Source organism: Episyrphus balteatus, chromosome 3, assembly GCF_945859705.1.
Source record: "Episyrphus balteatus chromosome 3, idEpiBalt1.1, whole genome shotgun sequence".
NCBI classification, from domain to species: Eukaryota; Metazoa; Arthropoda; class Insecta; order Diptera; family Syrphidae; genus Episyrphus; species Episyrphus balteatus.
In genome coordinates this window covers 39,020,433-39,046,570 of record NC_079136.1, presented here as the reverse complement: position 1 = coordinate 39,046,570, position 26,138 = coordinate 39,020,433, and the positions used below count along the sequence as shown (strand labels likewise).

General features: G+C 31.8%; 2 protein-coding genes across 3 annotated transcripts in view; both read right to left on the bottom strand.

Moving 5' to 3' along the window:
- LOC129913467 (cGMP-specific 3',5'-cyclic phosphodiesterase) overlaps positions 1–8,580 on the bottom strand; it is a 184,674-nt gene extending 176,094 nt beyond the window's left edge. The window contains exon 1 of the mRNA XM_055992160.1: positions 7,178–8,580. The gene's annotated coding sequence lies outside the window, so the exon portion shown is untranslated. The remainder of the gene's footprint in view (positions 1–7,177) is intronic.
- A 3,708-nt stretch (positions 8,581–12,288) lies between these two features.
- Positions 12,289–25,345, bottom strand: LOC129913470 (RE1-silencing transcription factor). Of its 2 annotated transcripts, none has more exons than XM_055992162.1 (8): positions 25,199–25,345; positions 18,637–19,016; positions 18,283–18,575; positions 17,858–18,219; positions 17,441–17,799; positions 16,882–17,381; positions 13,871–14,085; positions 12,289–13,812 (listed from the first exon to the last, which is right to left on the bottom strand). In XM_055992162.1, the coding sequence occupies exons 2-8, from the start codon at positions 18,978–18,980 to the stop codon at positions 12,538–12,540; spliced, it is 3,348 nt and encodes a 1,115-aa protein (XP_055848137.1). In that variant the 5' UTR covers positions 18,981–19,016; positions 25,199–25,345; the 3' UTR covers positions 12,289–12,537. The 2 variants fall into 2 exon arrangements, with proteins under 2 accessions (XP_055848137.1, XP_055848138.1); XM_055992163.1 differs by lacking the exon at positions 25,199–25,345 and adding an exon at positions 24,923–25,158.
- Positions 25,346–26,138: the final 793 nt, after the last annotated feature.

The following is a 26,138-nucleotide window of genomic DNA, read 5'->3' as shown; positions in this document are numbered from 1 at the left end:
AAATGCAATTCGATTTAAGATGTTGTTTTATTCCTTTGAAAAACGATTTTCATGTAATTTTTTTTTTTTTTTTAATTTTTTATAGGTTTAATAATTACATATAAGTTTACGAAATTTCGATAAAAAAAAGTCCTAAAAATTCAAACAATTTCAACTCTAAGAGCAAGTTCGTGTGACCCAGTCTAAGTAACCGTGATATTTTACAAAGTTTTCAAAAAGAAAAAAAAAATGTTTTTTTTTATAGAATTTTTATTATTTTTTTTTTAAATAAATACTGTGAAAAAAGGTAAGCATACCTACCAATTTTTTTTTTTTTTTTTTTAAATATTAGAAAATTTGTATGTAATAAAAATGTCTAAAAATTCATTTTTATACAAGAAATCAATTGCTATACTTTATTTCGTGCTCAAAAGCATTTAAGACGTTGACGTTGTTCAAGTAATAATAAAAACTTAAATTATAATTTTTCTTAATTTTTTTAAGGTTTATGTATACTTTTACCGTAAGCTCAAGTACGAGGTAACCAGTAGTGCATTTATTTTATTTTAAAAACGAGTCTTAGAATTTTAGTTTTATTCTCCAAAAAATTCTTTGAAACACAAAAAATTAAATCACATTCGTTTGGAATCCAACACAAAAGATGTTTTTTGTTTGATTTTTTTTTTTTTTTTTTGTTTTTACTTTTCTTTTCAAGAATAAATAAGAATAAATGTATTATAAAATATAATTAAAATTATTGTTTTATGAATTTTTAAATATTATAAGCTTTAAAATTCTAAACAAGCATTAGGTATATAAAAACTAAAGCTAAACAAATTTGTCACAAAAGCAAAAAGGCGCGACCTATTTTCTAAAAAAAACTAAAAAGAAACGAAAAATCTGATCTGAATCTGACCACTTTGGAATAAATGCATAAAGCCATAGGTAAGTAGCCATAATGCTCCAATAAAAAGAAAAAAGCTTGAACTGAAGAAAATAAACAAGAAATTTAATTTAAAAATCATCTATCTTAATTCAAAAGTTCAAACATGTGCACACGAATAAGCATTCAAATCTAGCAGAAAAAATAAAGAAATTCAATTTTTCATTAAAAAAAAAAAAGAATTTAATAATGCAAAATTCAATTTGTCTGCCATCTGTCACCCAGGGATACCAAAAGCAAAAATAAATTCCATTCCGAAGAATTTATTACCTCACACCTGTACAATTTTAATTGAACATATTTCCCAGGGTTTTACCCCCAAAGGAAAGAGAAAAAAATAATTTGCCGTCCAATTGTACATAATAAACATGTTTGTTAATATAGATTCCTGTTTAATCAAAAAACCCCAAAGAAAAACCACAAAACAACACCAAGTTCCCAAAACGCCAATCAAATTTCAATTTATCAAGCTTCATTTTGGAAGGTTTTGGTGTATATATGTAGAAATGTGTTGTATCCCTAAAGGTAAATCTACCTACCTTCCTGTGAAGGAAAAAAACCATAATCATACAGGATTATGTAATACACTGGCATATTCCTCCCTGCCCACCAAATTGGTTAGAAACAAAAAAAAAAAAATGAATAAAAAAAACAAAAATAAATTGTCCTTATCTTAGATATTTTCTTTCGACAAATTGTATAATATCAATCGCTATCTTGTCATAGCGAGCGTGAAGGACGAAAATATACACAGCGAGAAGGAACAAAAATCACCATAGATTCTAAAAATAAACTCGACAGCATTAAAACCAGCACACAAAGCAAATGAGTTCAGAATATGTTCTCTATACACTCTGCTGACTGACTGGAACCCAAACATTTGCAAAAGGACGAAAATAAAATGACGATGGTTAAAGAAGCGCAAAGCTAGTGAAATAATGTGTCTAGTAGAGATGACAACGAAAAGCTAAAATTCAAGAAGCAAACAACAAAAAATAGACAAAAAAAATAGACGAAAACCACCCCATAGCTTAACGGGGGGATAAGCTTGAAGGACACAGACACATGGTGGTCCTGTTTAAATAAATAATATACATTGATGAAAAAGGAAGAAGCAAACAAAAAAAAATCCCATGAAAGAGGAAGAAAATCATTTGACACAGTTATAGTTTTATATTTCGTCATCTACCAACTCTCTGTGGGAAACATACGCCATCTATGGGACGTGGGAGACTGACGAAGAATGTACGAGGATGAGTTAGTTTTTTTTTTTTTGTCTTTTTATTTCATTTTCTATTTCTGTTTCTGCACCCAAGATAATATCATTCATTTAACAAACAGGGACGCGGATTTACAGAGAAATTATACAAAGAGTTTTTTTTAGTTTTTTTTTGTTACTCATACGCCACAGTGCACTTGCAAAAATGATTTTTTTTTTTTTTTTTTTTTTGAGTAATTATAAACACAACTATAAACGCATATTAATGTATTAATGACATTAATGTAATAATAGGTTAATGAAAACTTTACGGTTTTATGATAAAAGAGTGGGAATGAAGAGCTCTCCTGGTAGCTAATTAAGTTATTCAAAGGCTGCTTATGAGGTGAATTATTTTGTACATTTGAGAGAGACACACGGCTTTATGATTTAATTTTTTATTATATGCAAATGGAAGTGGCATTGTGGTTCTAAATTATGCATAAAGTGAAGTGAAAAGTTGGTAGCATTTAGAACTGATGACAATTATACTTTTGAATAATTTTTTTGTTTTCAAATTTAAATGTGAAAGGTTTTTTTTAGCGGATGATTTATATGAAGTGCAAAAAAGTGTAGAAAGTGTTAATGGACAAGGTTATGTTTTTTTTTCACTTGGGTGAACTTGAAAAAAAAAACTCGAAAAAATATTCAGGAGCAAGAAGTTAAGGCACAAATACACTTTAAAAAAATTAACAGTTGTCGGATATTGAATTTTTTTAAATAAATTGAAATGCGAATGGTACAAAATTACAAAATTTTCAGAAAAACCAAATGAATTACGTCAAAAGTAAAAAAAAAAAAACATATTTTTGATGCTGATACTTTATTTTATAAAAATGAATTCCGATGAAAAATACTTTCTTGCTGACACAGGATTATTCCTGAAATGCAGTAAAGATTTCAACACCCACGAAATTGGGCGACAAATTTCAACCCCGGCCAATATCGTAGACAAAAAAATATAAGAAAGCTGCGCAAGGTGCAAATTAAAAATTTTGTCTGCAAATGTTATAGCCTGTTTTCATTAGAGCCCAAATAAGATAATTTGGCAAATGAGGTCAGTTCATATTTCAAATTCAATTTTTTTTTTTTCTATAGAATTTGACATTCGAAATGAGATTATTTGCGTAATTATCTCATTTGGGCTCTAATGATAAGAGGCTATTAAAAGGCAATCTTTTCAGGTTGCAACAAATAGCTGAAATAGGAATAACAATTTAAATTCTTTTGAAAAATTTTGACATTTTTTGTTTTGAAAAAAAAAAAAAGAAAGGCATCTGTTTCTGAACTATTTGGAAACTTAATAAAATTTTAAGCTGGTATTTCGTAGTTATTGCATTTAACATGTAGGTTGTTGAGGAAAAGGGCAAAGAAAATTAAGAAGTTTTTTTGTATGGGGATATTTTTTTTAATGTTACTGACAACTTTAAAAAAAATATCCCCATACAAAAAAACTTCTTAATTTTCTTTATATGGAATTCCATAAAATATTAAAACATGACAAAAGTGTCAAAAAATAATGTTTCAAAAATGGACATCGGAATAGACTGTTATCTATGCATAATTATCAAAAGAATATTATGAAAAATCTGTCAAATCGCATACAAATAAATTAGGACTTAGTTCCTTAACTGTTTCTAAAAAAGTCGAACTTTTTGCAAATTTGCACTTTTTGGACTTTGTTTTCAATTTGTTTGACTTTTTATTTTCATGGTAATACCTAAATCCAGGACCGAAATATCATAAATTCTCTTATATTTATAAATTATATTCTCTTTTAAAAAATAGAATTCTATGATTTTTAATGCCAATAATCTTTTTTATCAAAAAACAAAACCGACTTCCATGGATCAAAACTGGGTTTTATGGATTTTCTAATAGTTCCTATGGCTATAACTGAACGAAATTGAAATGGGACCACATTGCAGCCACCACCTTTCCAATGAATTATCAAAATTGGTTCACTCAGTCCAAAGTTATGAGGTGACAAACATAAAAAAAAAAAAAAATACAGGCGAATTGAATACCTACTCCTTTTTGGAAGTCGGTAAAGAAGCATCAAATATAGTATTGAGCTACCAACGCGATGCTCGAATAGACGGACGCACAGTGCGTTGGCCAGTGGACAAAAAGGAAAAAATCATGTCCATTATATGATGAAAAACCGGTGCTTCACATGAAGAGTTTATTGGATAATAATAAAACACAGTTTTCAAGCATTGTTAAATACAAGATTCAAAAAGATTAGTGGTGTTTTTCATGATATTTTGATTATTCAAGCTTAGGTTCAAATTGATGTTTATCATTTTTTTTTTAAGTGAAAACAAATGTTCTTGACTTTTTTTTGTTAAATATCAAATATGAATATCTGTTGATCAGTTGTGTATATCAGTTTGTTTTTGTAAAGTAAAATTAGTATTTAAAAAATTTAACCTAAAAAAGTCTGTTTTTTGTGACTCAAAAACTAAATTTATATCAGACTGTAGCAAGCTGTAGCAGAATCTTGCATGCCACAAGGTTCTTTTATATTTCTACTTTCTTATCATGCTCACCTTGCTCATACTTGCTCATCTTCAAAATATTTACATTTTTGTAGACTCATTTTCAGTACTAAAAAACAAGGACTTTTTCGAAAAATTGGCTTAAATTGTAAATTTTTCAAACATAAAGGTGGTTTATGAGTTTGTTTTAAGTAAAACAAAAGGCTGTGGATGCTAATGTGCCTTTCAAAATTTTTTGTTCCAAAATATCGGGGAATTTAAAAACAGTCTTAAGATTGAATTTAAAGAAGTTGGACTTTTTTTTAAGGAATTTTGCCTGCAGAGTTGGCTCTCATTCGATATTATTTAAATATTTATTATTTTTTTTTTGCAAAATTTATCATTACTTTAATGAAATATACCATAAATATGTATTTCTAAGGGTTTTCTTATATTCAAAGAAACAAACATTTTTTATAATCTGATTTTTGTCCACATCCTCCATACACACGACGGACTGTGGGACGGTATGACGATAAACACTTTATTTATAGTAATATTTTTATTGATTATAACCTCGATTTTTTTAAAGAAACCAATACTTGCCCTAAGAACAAGTAAAAATCATTTTAATTACCTTGACTAAAACTTTTTATTTCACCAGCCAACTCCTGAAACACCCTGTATTGTTTTGTATACAATTTTTACTTGCTCTATAGGGCAAGTATTGGTTTCGTGTAGAAAAAAAAAATTGAGGTTTTAATCAAAACCAACATTACGATAATGGAGAAGATCAAAAAAGTGGTTTTCGTCATGCCGTCCGTCGGTCTGTGCGTCTGTACGTCCATCTGTACATCGAGCTAGGGCCTAAACGGATGGATGGATTTGCTTGAAACTTGGTACAGATGACTTTTACGTAATTCCCTAGACCCGTTTTTTTTTTTATTTTTGTAATATCTCCGTTTTAACGCATATCTCCCATATAACGTTTTCGAGGTATTGCAAATTTCTCAAAAACGGCTCTAACGATTTTGATTAAATTTAGTGTACGTAATACTTTTACTGATTCTAACAAAACTGCGTTTTTAGTTTTTCTCAAAAAATGCGGAGAACGGAAATATAGCCTTGCCGTTTTTCAAAAATTGACATATTTTTAAAGTTCATAAATTTCATCAAAGCATAAGTCAATTTTATTCAAAATTTATAGACATAATTGTGAACTGGCGAATGTAAAAAAAAAAATTAAAAAGAAGTTTTTGAAAAAAATTTTTTAAAAGGTTTTTGAAAAAAATAAATTTACCTAAATGTAATTTTTTTAACTTTCATTTTTTTTTTTTTTTTTTGTATTTTTTCTCGACACTAAACAAAATCTTAAATTTCCAATAGATATTTAAGGGCCATTTTGTTCACTATTGCTCAACTTCTAGCAAACTCTCAAGTTGACGAACTTGAGAGTTGACTTTAACTCGAGAGTTAAAACAAAAGTTGAGAATTGATTTTGTTCACTTTATTTTTCTTAACTCTCGAGTTTATAAAACAAAAGTTGGCTAACTTTCAGTTTTAAAAATATCCCTAGGATATTTGTGACAGCAAACAAAATACTGCCAGTTAATTGTCATTTATATCGAAATTTTTTTATATTTTGTGCATTTTTTGTGTTTAAAATATGAAATTTGTGTTAACAATCGGTATTTAACTTTATTTTGTTTAATTTTACTTGAATTTTTAAGCAAAAAATTGTCTTTTTTGTAAATGTTTGAATGTGCCGTTTGACAACCGAAACTCGGAAGTTATATTATATATTTTTATATGTGTGTAAATACAAAACGGCGGGAAATGTGAATGATTCATTTGATGAATTATAATTGTCTTCGGCAGGAAACTAGTGTTTTGATATTTAATAAAAAGTGCAACCATGAGTGATGTTCACCTTGATATTTGATTATTTAATAAATCTTTCAACTTCTAAGAGCCATTTCCGTTCGTTTAACGTCTATTTTGTCGGTAAATAATTTTGTTTACCACGATAAATTGTTTAAAACAAGAGTTTATAATAAAACATGAAACTTTGCTATAAAAATCTCAAGTTTTCTTGCCCAACTTCTACTTTTTCCGGAAGTTAAGAAAACCGAAAGTTTATTAACTCTCGAGTTAAAAATCGAAAGTTGAAAACGTCAACTTTTCGTGAACAAAACCAAATTCAGAAGTTGAAGATAAAAATCCTCAAGTTATGTTTAACTTCTAGTGAACAAAATCGCCCTAAGATAACTATACTTTGAACAAATTTTGAGCTAAATATTCGTTAGTATTTTTATCAATAAAAAATTGTAGAAAAAAAAAACAGTTTGACTAAATTATGATGCAAATATTTCAAAATGCATGAAAACAATTTTTATTGAACAGTCTGTATTTAAGTATACAAGTATGCTTACATTGAAATCAATTCTCTCACACTTCTTTATACACTTCCGAGTTAAAAATGATATCATTGATAGGTCCAAATTTCAATATACTCACTTTTTTTTAATTAAAAAACTTCAAATGAATCTGTTGAATGTGAAATAGCAAACGTGTGTATCTGCAATAACAATAAATATCTTCCACATACGAATATTTTGATTTTCAAAAATTTCGCTTTTATTTCAAAAATAAATTCACATTAATGGTTTCCTAAATTTTCGAAACACTTTTTAATGGTCAATAAGAATTATTTTAACCATTTTTTGTTGAAATTTTTGTATTTCAAAATTGTATCACTAGAATCGAAATTATTCACTTTTCACCTCTTTCAAAACTCCTCTTAGCTTGATAACATCATCGACTATGACTACACGACACGCTGATGATAATAAACCATTTCGATCAGGATCAGGAAGCCCGCCGCTGCTGCCGCCGTCAAGGATATGAGTTTTTCTACCTGTGTGTCCTTATTTATTTTTTTTTTTTTATTTTTTGAATACCAGACACGGCCACGGGAGAGAACACAAACAGTTATAAAGAGAGTGAGAGAACACGAGAGATAAAAGAGAGCAGAGAGAAAACTTGACACGCACACAAGTTTACAATAAAATGGATTACACAACACAAGGTGCTCTAATAAACTTCATATTTGATGTGTAGCATGGGGATGACGCTGTCTATGGACATAGGGTAAACAAGGGGGTGGTGGGCCATATGACGATGGGGGATTCTGAATATATTTTCCTCCTAGTTTTTTTTTTTAAGTTTCGGAAAAAAAACTTTTACTATTAAAACACAGAAACTAGGTCTACGATTGTGTTGGGGGGTGGGAAAAACACAGCAAAAATAGCTACAGTGGTGACGATGACCGTTCGAAAGACAAATTATTTCAACCCCTACGCTGCTTTCGCTTCGAATTGTATAACACGGGTTCAAAGAAATCTTTTGGTTTGTTTGTTTTTACAAGCTAATTGATAAACACGTTCACTTTAGATGCGAAAAAAAAACAATTAGCTTTCAGACTTCAATTTCGCGTAGGTATAACGAATGAAAAAAAATAACATAAAATATAAAAACGAATTAAGACGTTTTGAACTGCACGCAAGGTCTATAAACTAGACTGCAATTGTATGTAGGTATGTTATAGAAGGTTTAGACGATTTTTCTCGCTGGCTGCTGATTTAGTGAGATGATAAAAATGTATCAAAACAGCTAGCGCCGCTGAGACTTTCCAGAGATTACGTCTTTTCAAATCAAATAATGCACATCGATAACAAGTTCATATTCAGATTCACTGATGGGATACTAATTTACTAACAAAAACGTGCCCTTAAAATTGCCCTATTTTGTATATATATTTTTTTTTTAATTTAGAATCCATAAAATGATTATGCAAATTGCTTGAAATGAACCGGTATGAGGCTGCTCTATTTAAGAGACGTGTTCACCGGATTCGACGAGAGCAGCTTTTAAACTGAATGGAGAGGAAAATTTTTCTTAAGGTTTTTCCGCAAAACAACAAAAAAAAAAATAAAATTGAAATTCTATATGACGAGATAAAAGTAGGTAGGTTTTTGTGGAAGAGATAGCTTTTTTTCGGAGCAGATTGAACTTTTAAAGACGCGCTTTTAGGATATAGTCTTTCTATATAGCATAACTGGCAAGTGTGTTGTGGAATGTCAAAATAAGGGTTGTTGGTTTTGTTTGTTGCTATTTTGACAGGAGTAAAAAATGAGAGTGAGAGAATTCTTTCAGGAACTTTACACAAAGATACTATTTCATAAAAATATTTCACGCAATACAAAGAAAATGTATAAAATAGAGAGAAAGGAATTGCGTAGTGTAAAATTGAAGTCATATTTTGTGGCAGGTCGCTTTTTTTGACAGTTTAAATACCACCCACCATGTTTGTTTACGATTGTAGGTATTATTGCTATAGAGTGGCTTAAAGGTTGCATACTATAGCGGGGCAGAGGTAGATTTAGCCTAGAAAACTACAAAATATCATCTGGATATAGTTTTAATGAGGAATATTTACTTAAAGAAGCTGATACGTTAGTATATATTTGGAAAAAGCTTTTTTCCATTCCTAGGTTTTTATCTACCTCGAGTATATTTTGTTCTATACTCACCCAGATGAAATTTATAAAAAGGTTGAATTCAACAAAATAGGGGAAATAGTATAATGATGAAGTAAAAACCCACATGGGAAGAATTTATATTTTTGTTTTTCTTGCTTTATTGAGATAAAAGGTTTAAGGGATGAGTATGGGAAACATGATAAATTTTTTAATCGATTTTTTGGACATCATTATAATCTCGTTTGTTTTGAAAAAAAATGTTGTTTACGAAATTTAAAAATGACGTTAATTTGTGACCAATAAAAGACAAAAATAATCGCTATAATAGAAAATATTTAGAAAATTTCATTATAAAAAAATGTTACGCATACGCCACAGTGACCAGCAAATCGATGGGCTTATCACTTACGCTTCCAAAACTAATTCAAAATACATTTTTGTAATATATGAATCCGTACCATGCGTATAGGATACAATTATTGGCCCCTGAAAAAAATATTTTAAAAACCAACAAATTTGAATTTGAAATCGCTCTGCAATGATTTTTTGTTTGTAAAAATGGCTTTAATTTATAAATAATTGAAGAAAAAAAGCAAGAAAGCTAACTTGTTCAAATACCGAATTCCGGTATATATTTACCAACTTTAGAATAATGAAGTATAAATAGTTTTGCTAAGGCAAAAAAATGTTACGCATACGCCACAGTGACTCGCAAATTCTTATGGTTTTTTCACTTGAACGACCTTAGAAACTTAAAGCAAGATTTCGCAAGATAAAACTAAATTCAATATACATATGTAGGTACTATATGCAAGTTGAATCCAATCGAAGACTCTAATATAGAGTCCGTTTAATAAAAAAATAAAACCTTCCCGACAAAAAAGTTTGTTTCCTTCAAATTAAAATATTTTCTACCAAGCCGAGTATTTAGAGCTTCCGCACACTACACATTTTCTATGGGTCTATAATTTAGTCGGGTTGAGCTGCTAGTGTCTGCAGACTAAAAAGTCGACTCGGAAAAATTGTAGTTTGATGGTAATTGTGCAGATCGTTCACACTTTTTGATCGATCGATAAAATTAATCGTAGTGTATGTAATTTCATACATTTTAGACCGACTTAACTATTGGCCGGTAGAAAGTCTTTAGTGTGCGAATCTATCATCAATATACAGTGGACGTCCAGTATAACGAATACCTGATATAGCGAATTTCGTTATACATATACTTCGATGATATGAAGTTATTGACATGTTTACTTTAGATTTTAACTTAAAGTGGGACAAAGTCGTTCATTGATTTATTTTCTTTAAATAATTTTGTTAAATATGAGTAAAAAATAGCAGAACCATTTAATTTCATATAAGCTGTAAAAACCGTATTTATAAATAAATTTACCAATCAATTATTGGATTTTTTTTTATTGAAAATTCGTTCGATATAGCGAACGCGCTCGATATAGTGATTGAAAATCGAACATTATATCATTCGTTATTATGGACGTCCACTGCACACACAAACTTAGCACTCTTATGAATTTTTTTTATATTTTCATCTAAAATAAAATAAAAAGCACAACTGGGTCGCACGTTCTTGCTCTTATATAGCATTCATAAAATAAAACAATTTAAATGTAGGTACATATATCGCTAATTTTATAAGAAATATAAAATCAAAACTTTTTTTTTGTAATAACGAAAACACCTTTTAACTAAAAAAAATTCGTAGGTTTTCTTATTTTGAAGAGATTATGGCTCTCAGTAGCGAGCAAATAAGCGAATTTCGATTATCACAGCTCGCTTCAAAAACTAACGAATCGCCAATATCTGAATTTTAAGTTTTGTTTGAATAAAAAAAAAACTGATAGGTACATAAGCAAATTTTTTCATTATTTTTAATACAAACATAGTTTCAGATGGGGAACAATTAAAATTGAAAAGTAAAAACATAAAACAAAAGTTGCATGGGTCCAAAAAAGTATTAAAAGGGATCTCGCATTCGCATTGAACGTTGAAAAAAAAAAGAACAAAAAGGCTTATAAAACACATATTCTGAACCAAAAATAAATGCAAAACCCTAGCGGCGAGAAAAAAAATTTTAAAAAATCATTTAATCAGTTTTAGGACTATATGCAATTTTTGCGGGGGAGTATAATTTGTATGTTTTTCTCAATAAAGGTTTTTTCTCTACTTTCAATTATATTTAGCCTGTACCCTTCGATTTCTCGAAAGTGGGAGCTTCCAAAATTGCCTGGGTAATGATTTCGATTTGGGCCAGCCAACTGTCTCAATCATTTTGAATGAGAGAATTAACTTTTTAGAAGGTCCAGATTGCCTTTATCCAGGCAATCCATCTAGTTGCAAGTGTAGATGGAACGGGAACCCATACCGGAACTATTGCTCCTCACAACCTAAAAGGCTTTTATAGCTTGGACGCCATTTCCCAAAAGCTCCTCAAAATAATAATGGCAGAAAATATTTTTCTAAATATGTTGTTTATTAGGATGGCGCGATGCATACCACATTGGAAAAATTTTCGGTGTATTAAAATTTCAAAATTATTGACTTAAAGCTTCAAATTCCGTTATCAATGTCCGAAGCTAATCGTTTGTTTCAACGTTTTCGAAAAAAAAATTGTAATCGGCCCTAGAGAGGTATCCGTCAATATCATACGAACCGTTCTTCGAGATGTATTTCAGACAGGTAAAAACTCTCTGATTCGTATACAAATTTCCTCTCCGACAGATACCGAATTAAGGCCAAAGAACTTAAAAGTCGTAACTGTTATAGGCTATGTTTTCGATGAAAACTACGATTTTTCTAATGGCAATTTTTTCATGCAAGCGAATTCGCTTCAGCGACTAATAACTAATAACTTGAAATCGCCTTCAAAGAAACCTCTGTGGGTTTCTTTGAAGGCTGCTGTAGATAATAGAACCCCTACTAGTTCATTAATTAAAATGGTCAGATTTATTTTTTCCTTAACTTACTAAAGAAGTTGGTTGGGCACCATTTTGTTATATAAAATATATAATCCTCATATTACCGTTTTTTTTTTTCCAATACAAAAAATTTGAACAAAAGAATAAAATTTCGTGTTAGTGACTCACGACCATAATAATATATTTGCTTTTATTTTATTGCTCTTCAATTTCCAACAACAACAAATAAAGTAGTAAATTAAAATACCATCTAAAATTCTATTATTCTAATTCTTCAAAGGAATACTCATTGTACAATCTATTTTCTAAAAAGGTTTGGTTTGGTAAAAATGTTAAGAAGAGATCTTTTTTAAAAAAATTTCTCCATCTTTTCTCGTTCAGTTTTTTTTTTTTTCATTTAAATATGTATAGGTACATGGTCTAGCAGTTGTGCCCGATCTGGAAACACTGAAGAACACATCTCACACTCGAAATAGTGTTGTTTCTTAACCGGAGGCGTTGGCGGTGTAGGCGGGGAAGATGGTATTGGAGAACTTTTCAATACCGTTGGTGGCGAACTTATAAAAGGTTTACTTTCTCTTTTCTCTGTTCGCGGTTTTGATTTTGATGGGGCAGGTGCAGGCAAATCGGTTTCATAAGCGAGGTATTTTCTATTCACCATTGGTCGCCTGGACCTAGTTGATCTGCGGACAAAGTCGAAATTTTGTTGAATCGGTGAATAGGGTTCCGCTTTGATTTCATCATCTGTTCGATCACTGATCGTTCGTCGTCTAGGTGACTTGGATTTATCGGGTGATCGAAGAATTTCTTCCAAATCATGAACTATAGCGGGATTGTATTTGTCCAGCTCTCTTCGGGCTGATGTTGCTTCAAGGAGAAGTTGAGCATCGTAAAGTTCACTTCGGCTGCAGACAATTTCTTGTTTGATATGAACCGGACTAGATTGAATCTGATTAGGCGGGTACTTGTCAGGTGAGATGATCTCGTAATCATTTGCATGAGATGAGGAACATTTGGAACGTTGGCTAAACATGTCCAATTCAGTGGGTTCCGTGCGTGTAACGAATGTTTTCGTTTTACGTTTTCCATTTTCGATCGGCAGACGAGTTTTTTCTGTATGTATCATCTTTGGACGACTAGATGATGCCTTTGACGATGATGATGCGTTCTTTTTGCGTGCACCTTTTGGCGTTTTAGGAAGACTTGTAGTAATCGAGGTGGTTGAAGTTGATGGGGGAACTTCTGCAGGAGTTGTTGTTGTGTTATACGACGAAGGAGTACTCACAACCAGGGTATCAATACTCTGAAGAGTATTCTCCAAGTTCGACAAAAGTGATTTGTATGTATCTTCGGTGGAAGAGTTAATCAACTTGGTATGCCAGTTATTGGTATATTTGTCACTACCAGTCGAGTTATACCGTTGTTTTTTGGAATCACCTTCGGATGATCCTAGTAGGGCAGTGGTGGAAGACGTTTGTTCAGAAGGCGTGGGACCTCTGTGGGTTTTGTTAGTTGACGATGGTGTCGAGTTCGGAATACCTAGCAGATCATCGACATTATCCATATCAAAGTCAGAGATGTCGATATCACTGCTATTTTTGTTCTCAGTTCGCAGGCGATCAATCTCATGGGGCTTTAGCTTTCGGCGGCGTTTATACTTCCTTGGACCAGTCTGAAAATAATAAAAGTCGTTTTAGCCAGAATATGATATAAATTTTGTTTAAACTTACCACAGGTTGCCGTTGCATGGCTGTATTGATGTCACTATGTTGAATCAAGTGCTGAATCAATTCGGTTGATGATGGCAACTCACTGCAGCATACCGAACAGTAGTATGTCTGCCTCTTGGAATCCAGTCCAGAGTGGTGAGAACGTATGTGCTCTCGCAGGACAACACGTTGGTTAAAGGCGCGTGGACACACAGAGCACGCGTATGGCTTTTCACCTTCAATAAAAATAAATAAATGCTTAAGTACTCTAGTAGATAATAAGAATACAAAAATCATAGGATTTATTGAATTTGCGGAATTGTTGAATATCAATTAAACCTCAAGACTCGTTCAAAATGAAAATAATTTAGTTTATTCCCATTGCTCAAAATTTTTCAAGAAGTTCCCTTGATATACTTTGATTTACAATATCGATCTAAGAATGTGGTATTTACTTTAGGCAACTCCCAAAAACCGTTTGACGATGCTTTCCCCGTTAGTCAAAGGTAATAAACTGGGCTTTTTGAAGATAGTGCGGTAACAAGTACCTACTATTTTGCATTATTTGTTCTTAAGGAGTTCTTTTGAAGAGTTTTCACGTCAAATAACCCAGGATATGAAACAAAGAAGTTTCCGAAACAGGGTCTTAATGACCAAACAGCTCTTCGGTGGTAAAGTTACAGAAAAGGGAAACTGGATAACTCAATTTTTTAAGTTGTAAGACATCGACAAAAACAGTTTATAATTGAGTTAATGGTGGATTGTTCTGTTTTCTCAGTGGAAGGATTAAATTAGCACAAAAACAAAAAAGAACTCCAGAACATATATAATCCCACGAATAGTAGTAGTAGTTTTTGAAAGTCAATGCTACCATATTCATATACGACGGGGTTTTGTACGCAATTGTAGATTATTATAGGTACTTTAAAATATTTATTTCCCTGAAAAACGTACTCAAGCGTGATTGAAGATCGTCAAACTTTTTCATTGGGCCTTTAGGATATCTTTAAAACTAGAAACAGAATCGATCTCAAAAACATTCTGACAAAAAAAAGTAGGGAATGTAATTGAAGAAAATTTGTATTTGTAGATTATATCCAAATGTATAACAAACGCAATTTTCTAGTATAAGCTTAACAGGCTTGAATCATATCGTGGAAGTGATATTAGCCTAGGTCTAGAGGAAAGGGACTGCAGATTCGAGCCTCGACACGGTAGAATTTTTATTTTATTTTTTGAGATTTTTATTGAGATTTTTTGTGCTTTGAGAAAATTCTTATTCTCCAGTCAAATTTGGAAAAAAAAATAATTAGCATATTCACGTTGGTGAAAATCTTGCTTTGTATATACTTTTTAACATAATAGAATTAACGGAGAGTTCAATAAATACGAAAGTTTAGGATTCGTAAAAAAAATCGAAGTCGAGAAAACAATCAGACATGACATTACAATGATAGAGAATTCTAAAAAAATGTCTTCCTCAATCCTGTCTGTCTGTCTTTTTGTCTGTCTATATGTCAAGCTACAGCTCAAACTACTGATGTGATTGGGCACGTTCAAACAGTTAACATAAAGCTATCGGGTAGCTTTTTGTTGTTGTAAACAATGTTAAAAATTAGCAAAGAAACGAACCATATTCTGTCAAAAAATAATCTGAAGGTATCCGAGAGTTTTTGGTATACCTCAGGTATTCGAGTGATCAGCTGATAAATATTTGGCTATTTTTTATTTTGATTTCTATTCGCGCGATTATTCAGCTTGAAAATAAAATAAATTTGCAAGAATTAAAGTTAAATCGATTGTGCAAGTACTATGCAACAATAAAAAAACAGGAATTTGCTCAAAAGAAACAATTTCCTCTTTTCAATATTTTCATATTTTTTTGTAACTGCTTTGGCAAGCTATCTGGATAGCTTTTTGGTCAAAGAGATATTCCAGATACGGGTATCCCAGATAGCCTATCGGATAGCTGTTTGAACGTGCCCATTTGCTTCAAACTTGGTAGTGAAGAGTTTGTGGTAATTCCCTAGAGGGGAAATTGAATTTTTTTTGGGGCCCAAATTAACGGTATCTGCCAGTGTTGCCAGAATATTTTAAAGCCAAGGAGCCGATTATGAAAAATCTTGGAGCCAAAAATAGCTGCTTTTAAAAATGGTCCAAAAAAACGCAAAAAAATTTCGTGGAATAAGATTTAAATTTTTTTTTTATTTTGTTGATATTATCTGGTTTTCATGCTCATTTACGGGCGTAAAATTAAATTTAAAAGAAAATCTAATGAAAAATGTATGCAAATTGGTTGTTTGTTCATATTTTTGGTTGAATTTTTGGTGTAAAATGCTTTGATTTTAAAGGAACCTGAAATCGCCAAGTTCAAACTGAAAAGTGCCAATATCCGATAAATCGAAAATCAAAATTTTAAGGAGCGAGTTAAAAGTTCAAGGAGCATGTTTGGCGATAAATAGCCGGTTCTGGAAACACTCGTATCTGCCATATAACTAAAATGGAAAAGTTAATATTTCTCAAAAACGGTGCTAACGATTTTGATTTAAAAAAGTTGACTGGGACAAATAAAGTCTTACTTTTGAAAGTTTTGAAATACAAAAAATATTTTCAGAACCATTATTTTATGATTTCTGACTTTGTCATTATTTCTTCAGAATAGCATACCAATTTTTGATCCTTTTTGCAATCTTAAAAAATTAATGAAACAATTTAATGCAAAATTTTTGTTTTAACATTCTAAGCAACTTTTATGATAAGCACAAGTACGTATGACCCAGTCGTTCATTTTATTACTTTGGGAGAGGGGGTCATCTAGCTAACCCCGTTCATTCGGGAGTAGTTGTTTCATTAAAAAAGACTTTAAATAAAAAACAAATATTTAACAACGGCAACACTTTCAACTAGAAAACTAGAATTCCCCACTTAATTTTATATTATAAATAAGGGTATTTCAATCAATAGTTAAAAAATATTTTCACAAAATGCATATTAATTTGATTTTTTTTTTTACATTTGAGAAAAAATCTCACCTGTATGAATCCTTTCATGTTTCCTCAAAGTACCACCATCAGCGAATGCCTTCCAACAATAACGACATCCATATGGTCTCTCACCAGTATGAATACGCACATGAATCTGTTGTGAACTTCTCGATCCAAAAGTCTTTCCACACTCATTGCATGGGAACAGTTTCCCCGATGCATTTACACTATGCGAATGCCTATGATTCGATAGGGATCTTCCGTCGGGAAATTCTTCCTGACAAACATTACATACAACCGATTTGTCTCGATGTGATGCCATATGACGCTTAAGACGTGCTTTATTGTGAAAATTCTTTCCACATTTCGAGCACGAATGGCATTTTTCACGCGAATGATCCCAAGCATGTTTCATAAGGGCTTTGCGATCGCGACACTCTTTGCCGCATAGGATACATGAATTAGAAGTCATTTCGGCTGAATGCAGATTAGTCAAATGGCGTTTGATAGTGCATTCTTCAAAAAAAGATTCACCACATAAAACACATCTGGAAAATATTAATATTAGAGGTCTTTGTTTCCAAAAAATAAATTTTTAAATACTCACTTGAAAGGAGGATATCTTGCATGTATCTCGGCATGAGCTAACAAGTCTAATGCCTCAACAAAAGACTCACCGCAGGTATTGCAACAATGCTGATCCTTATCAACAACCTCCTTTTTAATGTGAGACTTCGAGTGACGCCTTAGCAGATCCTGACGATGAAAAGACATCCCACACTGGGCGCAATAGAAATCTCCATATTTGTATTCTGACTCAGAATCACTTTCATTATCGATGTCCGGCTCGTATTCAGAGTTACTCGCTTCGAATTGGTGTGATTTCTGATGCTCTTGCAGAGTGTTGGCATCCCAGAAGAGTTCATTACAAGTTCCACATTCAAATGTAGAATCATTACGATGAGCCTAGCAATATAAAAAATTTTGGTTTAATAAAATCTTTTCAAATCCTCCTAAGGCTTACCTTTACGTGAGATGATAGTGCCTTTTCTCTGGCAAATGATAAACCACACTGTTGGCACACAAATGGCTTATTTTCATCTATGACAGGAAACCGTTGAATGTTCTTAATATCATCCACAACATTAGTTTCTTCCTCAAAGAACTGCCTCTCCTGTGGCTCTTGGTGATTATTTTGTTCTTGTGGAACTTGTTGATGCTTTTGGCGAAGAGTCTCGTCGATAGTGTAATTCTCCTCTTTAGGTGCACCTTTTGGAATACGTTTTCCTCCTCTAGATTTTTTACTCGATTTAATTTCTGTTTCCCACTCTTGATCGTAGTAATGATCATTTGGTGGGGGTGATTGTCTTTCGTCCTGCTGGAAAACTGAAAGTAATTTCAAAAATCAAAAAACTCCTCTTTTCAAACACTTTCGAAATCAAAACTAACATTCATTATCATCAAACTCTGATGATTCAGCATGAGCTTTTAAGTGATTTATCAAATCACTTCGTCGAAAGAAACGCGATCCACACAATTTGCAGACATGTGGTCGATCATTCTGATGGGCAACCATATGATTCATCAGACTAACTTTTTTGCGAAATCTGCGACTGCAAAAATCACATGGATATGGTCGTAAGGCGGTGTATTCATCTTGCACCGTTGGCAAAGGCACTTCAATGTCTTGAGCTGTGACATGGGACATAGAGCCAGATATCTGCTCAGCAGGTATTTCAACTCTACAATGACAAAACTTAGCTATTAATCGAAACTGAGATTCAAATTCAATTCTATTCTTACCTTTCTTCACCTTGATGTTGAACCCAATCATCGGTGATCACTTCTTCGGTGACCATTTGAGTTTCGGCATAGTCATCGTGAAAGTTCACAATACCACTATCATCATTCCCGCCATGATGTACTTCACTTCTACCATCGATGATTTCCATTTGTCCATCTCGAGCCATAAAGATAAGATTTTCAGCAGCTATTTGGTCAATGTTAGATGGCACTTCGTGTACCAGATAGTCAGTATGATTGCCACTGTCACCTTCCGAATCGGCAATTATAATTCCTTGATCAGATACATGACCACGTTCGATTTGTGGTACCCATGATGGGATCTCATATGTTTGAGTATCCATTTTTGTGTGATTGATATTTTTCTTATTTTTCCGATTCTGAAATGAATGAAACATCAAGAAACAAAATAATAAGAATGTTTCTATGTTGGTTCTTTTTACAATACAAGGTTTAACATAATCAGTTAATAACTATCAAAAGTAAATACGATTTTTAATTAAAATTATTTTCAAAGTGGATTGAAGGGGCATAAGCCATGATTGATGCAGGATGTAAGTAAAAACAAGTAAGTAAAAACCCCCTAAGCCCTCTTTTTAGTTTGATAGACTTAATTTTTACTTTGGAGGTTCGAAAACCCCTGGTGTATACCGAACTTGAATTAAACCACTGTTCAAAAAAAAATATTCCCTATCATGGATTTAAGTTGCAGATTTTTTTAATTCTAGAAGGATGAACTCAATTTACATTTTAAATTTAGGAATCGATGCTATATGTTGTTCTTTCTAAAGCCTACTTTACATGATTGGAAAATCTTTTAAGATCAGTTAGATAACTTCTAACTGCCAAACTAAATTAATGATTGTTTGTTCCAAAAATTTTTAAAGTATTGGAAGGTGTTGCAACCGTTTTAACTAGGCTTAGTTCTAATTAACTTACTAAAAATAAAATGCACGACTGGGTCGCACGTACTTGCTCTTATCTTAAAGCTTTCTATTACAAAAAATTAGGAAAAAATATAATTTAATTTAATAAGAGAATTAAAAGTAATGTAAGAAATATGTTAAATCTGTTTTTTAATGTAACGAAAACCCGACTTAAATGATTTTGATCGCAAAGTATTTCATCTGATTTCTTGTATGAAAATGAATTTTTAGAACTTTTTGTTTTTGAAAATCGTTTTTAACAAAAATAATGTTTTATATATGTAATTATTTTTGAAGATTTTTCACAAAAGATATTGGTATGACAGATTACAAAACAACAAATTTACATTAGAAGGTCTATAATTGAAAGTAATTTACACTGCGACACATCTTGGAGAAGACACACTATCTTTTTATCGATTACAAAGCTGCTTATCGCACTGTAAATAGAGCTGTATCGTACGATCAGCATATACTGATACACCTTATCAGAATAACGCTGGAGATTAGATCATTCGAACCGACCACAGGAATTCTATATTGTTCTTGGCAATATATTATGCAACACCCAGGTCAACATACCCAACATCCACACAAAATATGGCATTTGCTGGTGATATCGACGTCATGGAAAGATCCAAGTTCCTTTTCAATCATTGGTTCAGAGCAGAGATCAGAAATAAATCTCAACCTTTTGAAAGGTTCCTTAATAACTCTTATTTGTCGCCATTTTCAATAAAGGTCATAAAATAACCTTTATTTTTAAAAAAGAAAAATTTCGGTCAAGGTCTGAGAGAAACCTTTATTTTGTATTTTTTTATGTTTCGGTCAACCAGTGAGATTTATCGCTGAGAGAAAAAAATAAATCTCATCTGCAAATGTATCAATTCCTAGAGACATGGGAGTGGTGCCATATGAAAGCTTATATTCTCAGCTTCCCGATAGTGGTATAATCGGATTTTGGATTTTTTTTTCAAAATTCCGAGAAAATCGCGTTTGAAAGTTGGGTTTGAACGCTCCTGGAAGCTAAACCGCTTGAGAGCAATTTTTGGGAGTGATGCCAAATGATAGTTTGTGTCATGGGCCTACCTTTTGCACATTGTCAGATTTTTAAAAAATCATCTTCCGGGTTAAACCGCCACATCATGTCTATTTTTTCAGAATCGGGTTTAACTTTTTTTTACCTTTAAGTTCTCCCGGTTTGAGAACGCGTGCACCTACAAGGATGGGAGTTATACCCAAATGTAGGTTAGAGTCCCCGCTACCTTTTGTCATCAATTTTTTTTTTTTTTTCATTTTTTCAAAATTCCGAGATATAGCCGTTTGAAATTGGGCGGGCGAAAACGCTTCTGGAAGCTGAACGCTTTGACCTAGATATTAGAACATCGGTCTCCTGTAATATTCTAAATGGCATTGGTTGTGCTTGTCGTCCCAGCGACTCAAATCACAGGGGAAAACAGATTTTCATCTTTAGATTTTACTTTAAACGAAAAGAGATATAATCTTGGGTCTAAAGAACTTTGAGAGCCTATTTAGTTCATACATTATTTAATACATAAACCTAGAAAAAACATCATTTTCATATTTATTTTTGCAATATAAAGACATTCTTGACATATTCGACATTTTCCTTTGAATTGACCATTTTTGATTTATTTTCAGCGAAAACGGTTAAAAGTTGAACTTTTATATTAATTTTTTAAAATCTCAACCATTGAGAGATAAAAAAAATCTCAACCATTGAGAGATATTTAAAAAAAATAAAAAATAAATCTCAACCGATAACCTTTATTTTTGATTTTTAAAAATAAATCTCAAACCTTAACCGAAACTATTTAAAGTAATGTGGTAACTCTCAGAGAGAAACCGATTGGAAATAAAGGTTGACTTGTATTTCTGGTCTCTGGTTCAGAGGCGAATAAATAAGGAGAAGATGAAGTAAATGCGTTCATTAACTAGAATCGATTTGCATCACAACTTTGAATGAGAGTTGAAAAAATTCTTAATCAATCTTGTGAGTTAATGAAGGAATACTTTTAAGTTATGCAGAATGCTGGTTCCAAAATAATTATGGAAACTGTTGCATGTAAATGTGTTCCTGACTGCTTAGAAGGTATTTCTACAAAAATTGGTTTTAAATGGCTCACGTTATGTTAATTTCGCTGTCGGCAATCCCATGAAAATCGTCTTTTGCAACTCTAATATCTTTGCTAAATCCTTGTTCTTTCCCTCCAATAAAAAATGTGTCAAATTCGGGCGGTTTTACAAAAAACTTAAGACCAGAAGGGGTGTGGAGGATGACATCTTACAACATAACAAACATTTTGAACCTTCTTAAATTACGTTAAAGGCTGTCCCATACTATAAACGACCCACGTTAGCGTTTTTGTATGAAAAAAAAATTCCATACCTGGACGTCGACGACCCAGTGTAGTATTTCATACAAAAAAGCCGTTGGCCACGTTTTTTGTCGTCGGTCGTCGTTGGTATGGGATATTTGAAATATTTTTCGATTCTTGGAGTAAGGTTGCTTTTCTTCCAGGGTTAAATACTTAAGAAGCTCATAAATCTATTCACAAAGTTCAAGAGTTGGAATAAATGTTTTGAATCAGTTTGAAACGAAAATTCCCTTAATATCAGATTGACTTTAAAGCGTTTCTTTGAAAATGTGTAACTTAATTTTGCATAGTTCTCACAAAAACACGACTTAGGCTATACTATGCACTATAATTATAGCCGGGTTCTTTTGGAGGAGGTAGGAGTGCAAAATGTTTGGACCTAGAATTATAATTTACACGATCTTCTGCTCTAGGAGATCGGATTCTGTGGCTTATAGTACTAGATTTATACTCATGAGTAGTCTACCACCTCCAATGGAACGCATCTAGCTGCCTGGTTGCTTTAGAGGTGGTAAAGTCCCACTGGTACTACTACTACTGACTTTCATTGGAACGCACTTTTAAATTAATAAATGCAATTCTCATCTATTCAAGAAGAGCATGAGTAGATTTAGAAGTTAATGTACTAAATAATCCAAAGGAATGGGCAACAACAAATTAGCGGTCATAGCAAGCACACAACTAGTTGAACAACAAAAAATTTAGCCGACTCGTTAAAAGTTTGGAAAATCTCCACTTTTTCCCTCCTAGAATTTACCTATGTTCAGTATCCTCGAGCAGTACATTCTGAAGTACTTAAATAATATTGACTTTTTTATGAGTAAAGGCTTGGCCACACCGGAGGGTATGCGGTAGCGGTACGGGTAGAGGTAACGGTACTTGTATGAAAAAAATTCCAAACTGACATATCAACGTTCAGATGTGGAATTTTTTTCATACAAATATCGTTACCGCTACCCGTACCTCTACCGCATACCCTCCGGTGCACACTGGTCGATTCAGTACATCGTAGCTGGTCAAAAGTCGAAAAAAAAAAGTTGTTGTCAACTTAAAAAATACTGTTAGGCCGAAAGTAAATATTCTTAAACAACAAAAAACAACAAAAATAATTTTTTGATTCCGTTATTTTATTCATGGGAAGCATCTCAATGTAATCATTCATGATTTGCTCACTCTTTATTTTAACGTCCTCGAATAAACAAGTGTTTACAAAGTGATAGTTTATGATAAAAGTGAGTAATTGAGTTGAACAAAAAAATGTCAGAAAATGCTAGTGGTATGTATTTTTAAATTCAATTTGTTTTTTGGAAAAAAATAGTCGGATTCTATTTCTATTAACTGAATGTTTTAAGGCATTTTTTTGATAGTTCTCAGATGTTTGTTTTTTTACTTCTTGGACGATTAAAAAAAAGTGCCGAAGAGTGCCATCGTGAATTTTTTATATTTTGTAGTTTGAATCATTACCTTTAATTTGATGCTAAAATTAAGTGCCGAAAACCGCCGCAAACTATTTTTTTCGTCTCTTTCAGGTACCAATCGGCTCTTTTTAAGGTGACCATTTTTTTTACGGAAGGACATTGTTCAAGATTGTCAAGCTTGTAGAGCATGAACTGTTATGTGTGATATATGAAATGAAAGGTTATATTATATCTTTTCAAAATAAAAATAAATCAAATTTTAAAATGCTCTATGTAAAAAGATATTACGTGTCAAAAAAAGACCATCTTTTTACCGTTATCTCAAAAATGTGACTATGAAAATGTTTGAAATTTTGCACAAATATAGTCCTGGCTTTTATTTATATTCCCTATTAATTTGATTAATATATCTATCAAAACGAAAAAGATATAAATAAAAAACGGTCAAAAGGGCTCGAAAACGGTCAAAAATTTGGGAAAAAGAAATATTTTTTCCCATTAAGGATATCTCGGGCAATAAAAAATACATCAGAAAGATTTAAACAGGCATTGGAAGATGGAAAACAGTTCTTATAGAAACCGTTACTAAATATGTTCAAACAATTTTCCTTATGTAAAAGAATAAGGTCCGAAGTACTCAAAAAAACGTTTTTTTGCATCTTCTAACGGTAATATTTCAAAAACGGGAGCTGACTAATTTTTTTTAACTTCGGATTCGAGTTCAGGACACCGAAAACCTCCAGAAAAGTATATTTTTGTTTCGGCAAAATAACCCTTATAAACCATTGTAATAGTTTAAGCTGTACATTGATAATGAATATAGCAGCTAAGGTGAAAAAAACAGCTAACAGGCACGGGAAGAACGGGAGACCAGGGTTCATCGATTTGTAAGACGTTATCACATTAAAAATAATATTCAAAACCAAAAAGACATACAAAAGAATTAAGTCCACCTAGTGACTCAAAATCGACCACTGTGCGGTGTGGCCAAGCCTTAAATATAGGCAAATTTGAGTACGCGTTTTTAGAATAGTTCTAAAAAGTCAGATACATTTTCTAGTCTTTTTATACCATGGACGGTAGGTACTTGGCTAAATTAACAGAATTTGTGTTATGCAGTAGTGCAATAAATTAATATTTATGATAATGAGATATAGCAAGTGTCTTCTTCTTTTGAGTTGATTTTTGTTTTCGCTATGCATTTTGTAAAATTCTATATAAACATTTTAATCCAGTTATGTAAAAAAATAAATTTACGTCACCCACTACTTTATGTGTACCCAATTCAACAAATTATGCCTACGCCCCTGTACTAATATCAAAATTGACATATTTGACAGTTTCTTTCTAAACACATATATCTGTCTCTTTCACACTTGCTATCCTCTATATGAATGGCTACCACACGGGAGAAGGAAAAAATATTCATACAAATGAGAAAAATTCCTCCCAGCAAAAATTAAATTTTTTTTTTTCTGAACCGCAAAACGAGGTTATGGCCGAATGAGGTTAAGGATGTTTATTATTTATAAATATTTCCAACCTCCCATTACACAAAATAACAAACTCTAATTATCCACTTAAACATCACTGAAACTTGCAACTCAATTACAAAATTCGACATGAGAAATTGTCATGCAGCGCACCACTTCGATTACATCACAGTTTTTTAACTCAAGAAATCGCCATTTTTGGTGGCGACAGAAAAATGATTTTTATAATTTTTTTTCATCTTGGAATTTTTTTGTTTCTTTTGTGGTTATTTTGACAAATTGAGGTTATGCTCAAATTAGGTTATTATTATGATAAATTTACTCACTAAAGGACATAATTATGATGAATAAATTGTATTTAAATTGATGGAAATAGTATTTCTGAGCACAAAATCACACACCAATCCGAATGACACGTTTTCTTTCACTTGTCCATTTCACGAATAAAAAAAAAATTAGTTTCTTTCCTACAGAATCAATCGATGTGACGTTTAGTTGAATGTCTAATTTTTTTTTTGTGTATAACAGTTGAAAGTGGTATAATTTTGAATTTGTTGGCTCAAAATTATTCATTTTGAAATCAATAATAGAAAAACAATTGAATTTAAGTAATTAAATGAATAATATTCTATTTAATTACTTTATTTGAAGGAATAATCATTAATGTTTTAAAATATTTAACCGAAACAGAAAGTAAAATTATAACAGTTGTAGGATAGATAAGCTTCGAACCACAGCAGTGTATTTTAAAGTTGAAATGTAGATGGCAACGATAATATCTGAGATGTGTATTTGCTAGTTCCTCCTGAAAAAAAGAAAAAATTAAACCATTGAATAATTATATCATTGTATATATATTTCTAAGAATATATATACAATGATTATATATAGAAGTGACACCGGAAAAAACATCCGCTTTGTTTGAGGGGTGGCGCTACAATCGTTACAAGAGTGGCGCCACAATCGTTTTAGGATTGTGTATTCGATGGCCGAAAAATTCCTTAAAAGGACTTTTGGTTACTAAGTAACCACAACTACTATATTATTTATATTTGGTGTATTTGTATTAGTTTTGTTTTGTGTTAGAAGTGTGTTTGTTTATTTTTGTTTCTGTAATATTCAAATTGAATTTATTTTTAATTTTTGTAATATTTTGAATTGAACATTTATTTTTGAATGTTTGATTCTTATGTATATTTGAAAGGATTTTGTTTTTCTGTTTTTATTAACGACAAGAAGATTTTTCTTCAACTATAGAGAGTTTAT